This window comes from Molossus molossus, unplaced genomic scaffold (assembly GCF_014108415.1).
Source record: "Molossus molossus isolate mMolMol1 unplaced genomic scaffold, mMolMol1.p scaffold_m16_p_21, whole genome shotgun sequence".
NCBI lineage: Eukaryota > Metazoa > Chordata > Mammalia > Chiroptera > Molossidae > Molossus > Molossus molossus.
The window spans coordinates 1,534,754-1,546,265 of NW_023425357.1; the positions used below are offsets into that span (position 1 = coordinate 1,534,754).

General features: G+C 45.8%; 1 protein-coding gene across 1 annotated transcript; it reads right to left on the reverse strand.

Annotated features, from left to right (window-relative positions):
* Positions 1 to 1,339: 1,339 nt before the first annotated feature.
* LOC118638792 (olfactory receptor 1038-like) lies at positions 1,340 to 2,314 on the reverse strand. Its single transcript, XM_036274915.1, has one exon. The coding sequence runs from the start codon at positions 2,312 to 2,314 to the stop codon at positions 1,340 to 1,342; it is 975 nt and encodes a 324-aa protein (XP_036130808.1).
* Between the last annotated feature and the right edge of the window lie 9,198 nt (positions 2,315 to 11,512).

The window sequence follows — 11,512 nt, forward strand, 5'->3', positions numbered from 1 at the left end:
CTGACTGGTTTGGGTCAGCAGTTAGAGCATCGGCCTGTGGACCGAAGGGTCACAGGTTCAATTTCCAGTCAAGGGCATATACCTGGGTTGCAGGTTTGATCCCCGACCCAGTCAGAGTCATGTGGCAGGCAACCAGTCGATGTGTCTCTCTCCCATTGATAATTCTCTCTCCCTCTCTTCCACTATATCTAAAAAATGGGGGCAGAGATGATATAAAGTTGTTACTCATCAGTGATCCACCTTAGGGCATGTCTGCCTCACCTCAGTAATCACCAAAAACTAATACAGGTGGCCTGAGAGGAAAGGAAGAATTGCAAGCACATTGGTGGGATGGAATCAAAAGATGGATGGAGGCTCATCCAGAGAGCAGATGTGGACGAGTGCTCACAGATTAGTAAAGAATGTTCTCTCCTTCCTGGACTTTTATCTGGGCCTACAGCAACCCAGCTAGAGACAACATTTCCCAGCTTCCTTTTCAGGTCAGTGTGGCCATGTGACTAAGCTCCAACCAATGGGATGTTAGTACAACTTCCAGGTCACATGTCAAAAGCAAACTGCCTGTCCTCTGCTTGCTCTGTCCCCCTCCCTGTATTTGGACTATAAACGAAGTGCCCATGAGCCATCTCCTACCATGTGGATAAGGCCACCATAAAGGATGATGGGACAACAAGAAGGAGGGACCTGTTTCCAGGATGACTGTATCGTGTAGAGACACCCAGGATCACCTTCAAGCACAGAAATGTATATGAAAAAAGAAACAAGAAACCTTCTGTTATTTGGTCTCTTAAAGCAGCTGAACTCCAAACCCAACTAATACGGTGCTATCAGGTATACGCTGCAGAAAAACAAAATTACTCTTGACATCTCCTAAAGGAAGGAGCCACAGGAAGACTCAAACCATCTCTGCCAAGTCCAATATGGCCTATTTTTCTTCTGGAATAGTTGCCTCTTCTTCTGATGAAGAACACCTTGGCTGGTGTTTAATCAGATCTCAGGTGAAAAATGGGTATCCCTAAACAGAGTCAGGTTGAGTAGACTAGTGTGCTCCTATGGAAACTGAGGCAAGCTGAGAGGAGTCTCCGATTGAACTCACACTGCAGGACATGGAGTCACTGAGGGGGCTCTTGGGGGCCCCACTACATAATTTACTCTTTCTGTCTTCTCGGGTCAATATAGTACCATTTGCCTCAGTGAGATGCACATTGGACATGTCTCCGTTTTACCTGGACGTCCACTGGGGTCTCCTGCATTACTCACAGTCATTCAACTTTGTTGCCAACTTTTTGGGTGACAGGTGTGCTCCTGGTGGTCTCTGGAGGCATTAACGCCTCCACCATGATCACAGGGAGAATGCTGTGAGGGTGGATTTCTGGGTCCCTCCCCAGCGGTAGAATGGCATCTGCAGGTAGAGCTTCCGCAGCGCCTCCTTCATCTCCTTGTTCCTCAGGCTGTAGATGAGCGGATTCAGGGTGGGTGTGAGGATGGAGTAGAAGACAGCGGCCAGGCGTCCCTGCAGCGGGGAGGAGCGGGCGCTGGGCTGCATGTAGGCGGAGCTGCCGGTGCCGTAAAACAGCACCACGGTGACCAGGTGGGAAGAGCACGTGGAGAAGGCCTTCCGGCGGCCACCCACTGAGCGGATCCGAACCACCGTGGCCAAGATGCGGATGTAGGACAGCACGGTGAGGGCAAAGCAGCTCATGATGACGCAGCCGCTGACTGCGAAGCCGACAGCCTCGTGGGCATCCGTGTTGGCACAGGCGAGGCGCATGACTGGGGGGATGTCACAGAAGAAGTGGTCAATCACGTGGGAGCCGCAGAAAGGCAGGTAGAAGGTGTTGGCAGTGTGGAAGGCGGAGAAGAGGAGCCCACTGCCCCAGGCCACCGCCACCAGGGAGACACAGGTCCGGGTGCTCATGGCCGCCTGGTACACCAGGGGCCTGTAAATGGCCAGACAACGATCATAAGCCATGGAGGTGATGAGAAAACACTCCGTGGACCCAAGGCTGACAAAGGCAAAGAGCTGAGATGCACATGCATGGAGGGAAATCTCCCCGGAGCCCAGCACGGTGGCCACCAGGGCCCGGGGCAGGATGGTGGACGTGGAGCAGATGTCCACCAGGGAGAGGTGCTTGAGGAAGAAGTACATGGGCGTGTGCAGGCGGGCGTCGAGTGTCGCGGCGGCCACAATGGAGATGTTCCCCAGAATGGCAGCCAGGTAAATGCAAAGGAAGGCGGCCGTGCTGAGCAGCTGTAACTCCGGGGAAGTCGAGAAGCCCCGGAGGAGGAAGACAGATACCGCCGTGAGATTGGTCATGTTCTGTCTTTGGAAAAGCTCCGAAATTGCAGAGGGTGCTCCAGGAGTGGCGCATGTGGGGAATAACGATAGCTAAGACCTAGGAGGAAGCGAGAGAGAAGCTGGAAAGGAGGCTCAAAATATTGGTCATTAAATGCGCCGCCACTGTGTGTCTTTCCTTGCAGTCTCAAAGTCAGATACCCTACAGAGGACAGGCAGGTACACAAATTAGTGGATCCAGGCCCTGGCCGGTGTGGCTCAGCCGGTTAGAGGGTGTCTGGTTCAATTCCCAGTCAAGGCACATACCCAGGTTTCAGCTTCCATCCCCAGTGGGGGCGCGTACGGGAGACATCTGGTTAATGTTTCTCTCTCACATAAATGTCTCTCTCTGTGTCTTCCTCTCCCTTCCTCTCTAGAATCAATTAAAAACATATCCTGGAGTAAGGATTTTAAAAAAATTAGTGGATCTGGCTGAGTGTAAGATAATAGAGAATGGTGGGGACTGAGGAGAAAGGAATGGCTGTCCACAGCTGTTGTTGCTGGACCAAGAATTGCCAGATTCTCTGATATTTTTCAAGAGAGCCAGAACCCCAGGTTTTTGGTTGGTTGGTTTGTTTTTTAATGTGAAACCTCCTGACATTTATATATTGGCAGTTAATTCAAATTTAAAACACCTTGTTGATAGCAGTTATTTACAATAGCCAAGATCTGGAAACAGCCCAGGTGCCCGTCAGTAGAGGAGTGGATAAAAAGCTGTGGTACATTGGCCCAGCCGGCATGGCTCAGTGATTGAGCATCGATCCATGCACCAAGAGGTCACCGATTAGATTCCCAATCAGGGCACATGCCCAGGTTGTGAGCTAAATCCCCAGTGAGGGGCATGCAGGAGGTGGCCAATCAATGTTCTCTGTCAATGATTCTCTCTCCCTCTCCCTTCCTCTTTCTAAAATCAATAAAGAAAAAAAAATTTTTTTAAGCTGTGGAAAAAATTTACACAATGGAATACTATGCAGCTGTAAAAAAGGAGAAGGAAATCTTACCCTTTGCAACAGCATGGAGGGACCTAGAGATTATTGTGCTAAATGCAATAAGCCAGTCAGAGAAAGGCAGATACCATATCATCTCACTTATATGTGGACTCTAATGAACACAATAAACTGATGAACAAAATAGAACCAGAGGCATGGATACATGGACTGATAGGGGTTAGAAGTGAGGGGGATGGGGGTAACTGGATAAAAGAAGGTGACAAAATTAGCCAAAAACTATATAGGCATAGCCTATGGACACAGACAACAGTGTGTGTAGTGAGGGCCAAGGAGGGAGGTGGTTTGGGGGCTGGATGAAGGTGGGTAAAGGGGGGACATCTGTAATAGTGCCAAGAAAAAAATTAAAACACACAAAATGCAGCCACCAGTTTAAGACTTTTGGTCTTACCATGCATATTACTGCATAACTCTATAGCATAACTCATCTTAATTGAAGTATGTAATCCAACGTCTTCCAATAACTGATTCCCCACTAGACACTGAGCCCTCCACCCCCACTCAAGGGCAGGGACCATTTCTTACTCATCTCTTCATTTCCCCACATCTAACACAGGAGATGGTACACAGGAGCAACATGGTGTCTAAAAATGTTTTTTTTCAACCTAACAGCCAGGGTTTGGATTCTGCATGACCTTGGACAAATACCTTCACCTCTCTAATCCTCATTTTTCTCCTCTGTAGAATGGGAGAATGAGGGTCTCATGAGGTAGTGAAAAGCATGCACTCTCATTAAAGGTTGGCCAAGCCCTGGCTGGTGTGGCTCAGTGGTTGGATATTGGCCTGTGCAACAAAGGGTCATGGGTTTGATTCCCAGTCAAGGGCACAAACCTGGGTTGCAGGTTTGATCCCCAGTCAGGGCATGTGTGGGAGACACCAATCTGTGTGTTTCTCTCATATCAATGTTTCTCTCTGACTGTCCCTCTCCCTCTCCCTCCTTCCCTTCCACTCGCTAAAAATCAATGAAAAAAATACCCTCGGGTGAGGATTAACAAAAACAACAACAAAGTTTGGCTATTACTGCCCTGGCCAGGTAGCTCAGTGGGTTGGAGCATCATCCTGTACACCAAAAGGTTGCAAGTTTGATTCCTGGTTGAGGCGCTTACAGGAGGCAACAGATTGATCTTTCTCTTTCTCTCCCTTCCTCTCTCTCTCTCTCTCTAAAAAAATCAATTAAAAAACATATCCTTGGGTGAGGATTTAAAAAAATAAAAGACTAAGTTGGTGGTGAGTTATAGCCACACGAGGAAATGTCACAACCTCCTGCCTCCCCAGACCCCCTTGCTAGTCTCACCAGATCCTGCTCCTCGTCAAGAAGTGGAGCTAGCCCTGGCCGGTTTGGCTCAGCGGTTAGAGCGTCAGCCTGCGGTCCAGAGAGACCCGGGTTCGGTTCCCGCTAAGGGCGCGTACCTCGGTTGCAGTTTGTCCCCAGCCCTGGTTGGTCGTGTGGGTGGCAGCCACTCGATGTGTCCCTTTCACATCGATGTTTCTCTCTCTCTCCCTCCCTCTCTCTCTGAACAAAAAATGGAAAAATGTCCTCGGATGAGGATTAAAAAAAAAAAAAAAGAAGTGGAGCTATATAGCAATGCCCTTTGTTCCCCTTCTCACCGCCCCCCCCCCCCCCACCAAAATCCCGGGGAACAGACATGGTAACCGGGTTTCCCTCCGCATCACACGGGTACCCGCGTGAGCTCCTTTCCAGGGGTAGATGGGTGAATGGTGCTTCATCTGGAGGGCAACAACCCCCCCCCCAACTTTTCAGATATTATGCTAAGGGAGGAGGTCAAATGTGCACTGATGTTCCAAAAAGAGCCAATGAGCCCTGGCTGGTTTGGCTCAGTGGTTGGAGCATCGGCCCTCGGGACCAGGGAGTTGGGAGTTTGATTCAGGTCAAGGGTTTGATTCCAGTTGCGGTTCGGTCCTGGCCCTGGTCGGAGTCGTGTGGGAAGCAGCCAGTCAGTGTGTCTCTCTCCCTTTGATGTTTCTCTCTCTCTTTCTCCCCCTCCCACTCTGTCTGAAGATAAATGGAAAAATATCCTCGGGTAAGGATTAAAAACAAAAAGAGCCACTGAAAAGCCATGCTGTAACATCTGTTCCCACCAGAGAGAATTAGTGTTCCCACAGAAAGCAGCTCGCAGGAAATCAAATTCCTCAGGCCTTGGCCAACTATCCTGCCTTCACTGGACACATTTTCTCATCTCACTCATACGTTTTTCAAAATTTACTTAAAAAAAGAAATACAGCATATATGCATGCATCACTTGGAAAGAAATGATGTTATGCCCCGATGTGGGCAGCTCTCTGAGTTATTATTATGACTGTGTCAGTTTTCTCGCCCGCAAACCCAGGGGCTTGCAAAGGCATTTCCACATGGTTCCACGGGGCCCTCGGGGGCCACCAAGGCATGGAGACCTTGTCTGGCAGGGAGAGGGCCCCTTTCCTTCAGCTGGAGGCAGTCCCATGTTTATTATGACATTATTATTGCATTATCAGCTCAGCTTTCATTGGATGTCAGGATCGTGTCATGGTTTACAGCACAGACTTAGAAGCTGCCCGAGTTCCAACCTCAGCTTTTCCACTTGCTAGCTGTGTGACCTTAGGCACGTTACTTAACCTCTCTGTGCTTTGGTTTCTTTTTCTTTTTTCATAGTTTTTTTTTTTTTTTAATTTAAATGGACTGTATTGGGGTGACATTGGTCAATACAATTATATAGGTTTCAGGTGTACAGTTGTATTATATATCATCTGTACATTGTGTTTACCACCCCAAGTCAAGTCTCCTTCTGTCACTATTCATTCCCCCTTTTACCTTTGTCTACCTCCTCCCACCATCCTTCCTGTCTGGTCATGTTGTCTGTGTCTATGAGGAGTGTTGTTTGTTTTTGCTGAATCCCTTGCCTTTTCCACCTGGCCCTGCAACACCCCTCCCCTCTGACAGCTATTAGTCCGCTCTCCATTTAAGAGTCTGTTTCTATTTTGTTTGTGCCTTGATTTCTTTTATCTGTAACACAGAGGAATAACAACACCACCTCATGCCATGCAATTGTCATGGTGATTAAATGAAGCCCTCAGAACGGTGCCTGGTACATAAAACACAGTGTAGCTTTATTCTTTTCTCCAAGTGGCTGATCCTATGTTTCTCACATCTTCCTGGATGTAAATTAATACCACAAACATCATACTTTGAAGTAATGGAGAGAAGCATAGACCCTGGGTCTGAGACATCATGATGTCCTGGGAGAAACAAGCCTGGCTAATGTGTGGTACAGAAGTATCACTTCTGGTCCTGGCTGGTTTGGCTCAGCGGTTAGAGCGTCGGCCTGTGGACCAGAGAGACCGGGGTTCGGTTCCTGCTAAGGGCACATACCTCCGTTGCAGTCTGTCCCTGGCCCTGGTTGGGGGTTGTGTGGGTGGCAGCCAGTTGATACGTCTCTCTCACATAGATGTTTCTCTCTCTTTCTTCCTCCCTCTCTCTCTCTCCTGCTCTATCTGAAGACAAATGCAAAAATGTCCTCACTGAGGATTTAAAAAAAAGAAGGAGTATCGCTTCTGGGGTAGAATGAGATTTTAGGACCTGCCTCTTCACCAAAGCCCGAGTGTCTTCCACAGCATTCCCACCCTGCAGTCTCATAGCCTTGGCTTACATGCCTATACTCACAGGGAGCTCACTTAGAGCAGCGGTGGTCACCACTGGGGAGGACGCTCCTGGCTTCTAGTGGGCAGAGCCCAGGGGTGCTGCTGAACATCCTACAGTGCACAGGGCAGCCCCCACAGCAAAGAGTGATCTGGCCCCTAAGTGTCAAAAGCACCGAGGCTGCTGAGCTGATTTAGTCTTCAATCCTTAGTACCATGTCAGCAGAGATAACTAGCATTTAAATGTCACTTCCCAAGAGCCAGACACTGACCTGAGTGCTCTTCATGCAAGCCACGTGGTCTTCCTGACCACCCTCAAAGACAGGCACTATTTTATTGTCCCATTTCACAGGTAGAAAAACCAGCCACAGAGAGGCTAAGCAATGTTCCCAAGGTCTCATAGCTAGTAGTGGGCATGTTGGGGTTCACACCTGGCTGATGATCCAGCAGGTTGGAATGGTTGCTCTGCTGCCTCCAGTCACCCCAGGTGTGAGGTGGAAGTTTGAGCAGCCTGACCCACCTGGCTGAGGGTCCTGGCCACTCTCCAAAGCAGCGGATGAAGCCAAAGCTCCGCTGAGCTGGGCTGGTGGAAGGCCAGATCCTCCAAGGGGCTGAGGTGAGTGATAGAGAACCAGGCTGGTATTCCTTGCTCCCAGATGAATCCCCACTTATAAGCTTCAGGCAAGGAAAGCATTAGGGATGGGCCAGCTTTATCGACTTCGGGTGGGTTGGCTCTGAGCCATCCACCCCCTCTTGGCTGTTTCTCTCTCCTGTTTTTGGGAATTCATCCAAGGTCACCCCTGGGGACTTCCTGTTCCATGTTGTCTCTAGGCTCTGAGAACAAGACTAACAGGTGGGGCATCAGCCATGCTTCTTGATCACAACCTTTCTAGAGTGTTCTCTAGAAATAACAAAATATTTCCAATATCAAAAGCCACAACAGTCATTGAACATTAAATTTTTTTTTTTTTTTTGGTTTGAGAAAGAGAGAGACTGAGAGATAGCATCGATTTGTTGTTCCTCTAATTTATGCATGCATTGCTTGATTCTTATATGTGCCCTGACCAGGGATCTAACCAGCAACCTTGGCATATGGGGAGGACACTCTAACCACCTGAGCTACCTGGCCAGGGTCACATGAGTTATTGATCTTTGTGTTTTGATCGTGTATCTAGCCATAAGGCAAAATGTAGTGTTTTTTTAATTTCTTTTTAAAATTAATTTATTTTTGTTACAAATGTTTCTCCTTTTTTCCCCATTGACGCCCTCCTCCCCACTCCTGCCCCCACTTCATAGCATTATTGTCTGTGTCTATTGGTTATGCATATATGCATATAAGTTCTGTGGTCTATCTCTTCCCATCCTCCCCACCCCCTTCTCTGAGGTTTGTCAGTCTGAACCCTACTTCTATGTCTCTGGGTCTATTTTGTTCATCAGCTTATTTTGTTCATTATATTCCACAAATAAGTGAGATCATGTGATACTTGTCTTTCTTGGACTGGCTTATTTCACTTAGCATAATACTCTCCAGGTCCCTCTATGCCATTTCAAAGTTATAAAAGATCTTTCTTTCTTACAGCTGCATAGTATTCCATTGTGTACATGTACCACAGCTTTTATATCCACTCATCTACTGATAGATACTTGGGCTGTTTCCAGATCTTAGCAATTGTAAATAGTGCTGCTATCAACGTAGGGGTACATATATTCTTTCTGATTGGTGCTTATGGTATCTTAGGATATATTCCTAGGAGTGGGATCAGTGGGTCAAATGGCAGTTCAATTTTTAACTTTTTGAGGAAACACCATATTGTTTTCCATAGTGGCCACACCAGTCTGCATTCCCACCAGCAGTGTACTAGAGTCCCCTTTTCTCCACACCCTCGCCAGCACTTGTTGTTTGATGATTTGTTGATTGCAGCATTTCTGGCAGGTGTGAGGTGATATCTCACAGTCGTTTTAGTTTGCATCTCTGTGATGATTAGTGATGTTGAACATTTTTTCATATGTCTCTTGGCCATTGGTATGTCCTGTTTGGAGAGGTGTCTCTTTAGGTCCTCTGCCCATTTTTAAATTGGATTCTTTGTCTTCCTTTTGTTGAGTTGTATGAGTACTCCATATATTTTGGAAATTAACCCCTTATCTGATGTATCATTGGCAATTATGTTCTCTCATACAGTGGGTTCCCTTTCTGTTTTGATTCTTGTTTCTTTTGCTGTGCAGAGCCTTTTAGTTTGATGTAGTCCCATGTATTAATTTGTTCCTTTGTTTTTCTTGTCATTGTATCAGTGAAAATTCTGCTGTGTGTGATGCCTGAGATTTTGCTGCCTACATTTTCTTCTAGGATTTTCATAGATTCATGAGTCACATTTAAGTCTTTTATCCATTTTGAGTTTATTCTTATGTATGGTGTAAGTTGGTGGTCTAGTTTTATTTTTCTTTGCTTGTAGCTGTCCAATTTTCCCAAAACTATTTATTAAAGATACTGTCTTTACTCCATTGTATGCTTTTGACACCTTTGTCAGATATTAATTGAGCGTAATGTCTTGGGTCAATTTCTGGGTTCTCTATTCTGTTCCATTGATCTATCTGCCTGTTCTTGTGCCAGTACCAGGCTGTTTTGATTACAGTGGCTTTGTAGTATAACCTGATATCCAGTATTGTGATCCCTCCTACTTTGTTCTTCTTTTTCAAGATTGCTGTGGCTATTCTAGGTCTTTTTTAGTTCCATATAAACTTTTGGAGTATTTGTACTAATTCTGTGAACTATGTTGTTGGTATTTTAATGGGGATTGCATTGAATCTATAGATTGTTATGGATAGTATGGACATTTTAATGATGTTAATTCTTTCAATCCATGAACAAGGTATATGCTTCCACTTTTTTATATCTTCCTTTATTTCTTTCTTCAATGTCCTGTAGTTTTCTGTAAATAGGTCTTTTAGTTCTTTGGTTAAGTTTATTGCTGGGTATCTTAAATTTTTTTGTTGTTGCAGTGTAAATGGAATTTTTTTAAAGTTTCTCTTTCCGTGTGTTTATTATTGGTGTATAAAAATGATAACAATTTCTGGATGTTGATTTTGTATCCTGCTCCTTTGTGAAATTCAAAATGTACTATATTCACATATATGAACAGAATCTGTTTTGTTAAAGTAGAATAGTAATATAATGCCTAATAATAACAAACAAGATTACTATGTGGCATGCACTATCACATACATGTGGTATATATGATTATATACATATTTGATAATATACATATGTGATTACACACACACACACACACACACACACACACACACACCCCTTTGGTCCTCATAATAACCCTACCTGGTGGGTCCTAATATAATCCCATTCTACATATGAGGAAACTGAGTCAGAGAGAAATTGTGTCCAAAACCACAGAGTAAGTGGGAAAACCAGGACTTGAACCCAGCCAAGTGACCCCATACTTTTAACCATCATGCATTAGTGTTGGGGTGAGTTCTAGGCTTTAGGTCTGAGGACCTGTGTGAACAGTGACGTCATTTATTGAGCTAAGGGGAAGAACAGATTTGAGGACCTAAAGTCAAGATTCTAATATGTTAATTGGGAGATGGCTGTTAGAAATTTAAGTAAAGAAACAACATGGAGAAAGGATACATGGGATGGGCGTACAGAGAGGGCCGGCCCGGCTAGAGTATAAATCTGGGGGCATCAATGACACATATCAATGTCAATTAAAGCCATGAAGCTGCTATTTTTGCTCAGGAAATTATGGCAATTAGAGAGAACACATCCTCAGCATAGCTACTTGGACTATTAAGTTTAGTGTGTACAGAGAGACAAAGTAACTTATTAAGAACTCAGAAAAGCAGCTAATGCCAATTCCTCATTAGGTTGAAGCTCCTGGTGGCTCCCCAAGGATGAGAACTCTGCTAACACTTTCAGTGCTCAAGAGAGGTCTCTGACCAGTTATGGGGGGCCGGGGACTGCAGCAGGAGAAGCCAGGTGGGACTGGAATAATTGGCCTCCACTCAACTCCAGTAGCCACTGAGGACCAGGTCTCTGAGCTCATTAGGAGCAGGTAGCAGAGACTGGCCTGGAGCATTGAAGAAACTTTTTGACTTGTTGAACTCATTAGTAAGGAAGCTGAGGGTCTGGCAGGTGCTTCCTTCCCATGGGTGTCTTTGGTCTGAGAAAACACATGCCAGCGTTGCAAGAGAGGGAAAGATTTTGCAGTGTGAGCCAGAGTGGCACTGCTTAGCCATGGGCGTTTCAGCTTTATGAGAAGTTACTTCCTCTTTGTAAAATGAACATGTGGGTGATGGGGCTTTGACTGTCTGGTTCCCTCTTTGCATCTTTATTGCTAAGAATGGTGCCCAGCATGTAGCACAGACTCAATGAAAACATGTTGAAGGACTAAAATGATCTTTAAAAAATTTTTTTTATTTATTGATTTGTGAGAGAAAGAGGAAAGGAGAGAGAGGGTGGTACAGATAGAGGGAGAGAGAAATATGGATTTTTTGTGTGCCACCTATTTATTCATTCATTGGTTGA

What these genes read in the sequence shown, in the direction of transcription:
- LOC118638792 (XM_036274915.1), bottom strand. Translation starts at nt 2,314, where the DNA reads ATGACCAATCTCACGGCGGTATCTGTCTTCCTCCTCCGGGGCTTCTCG.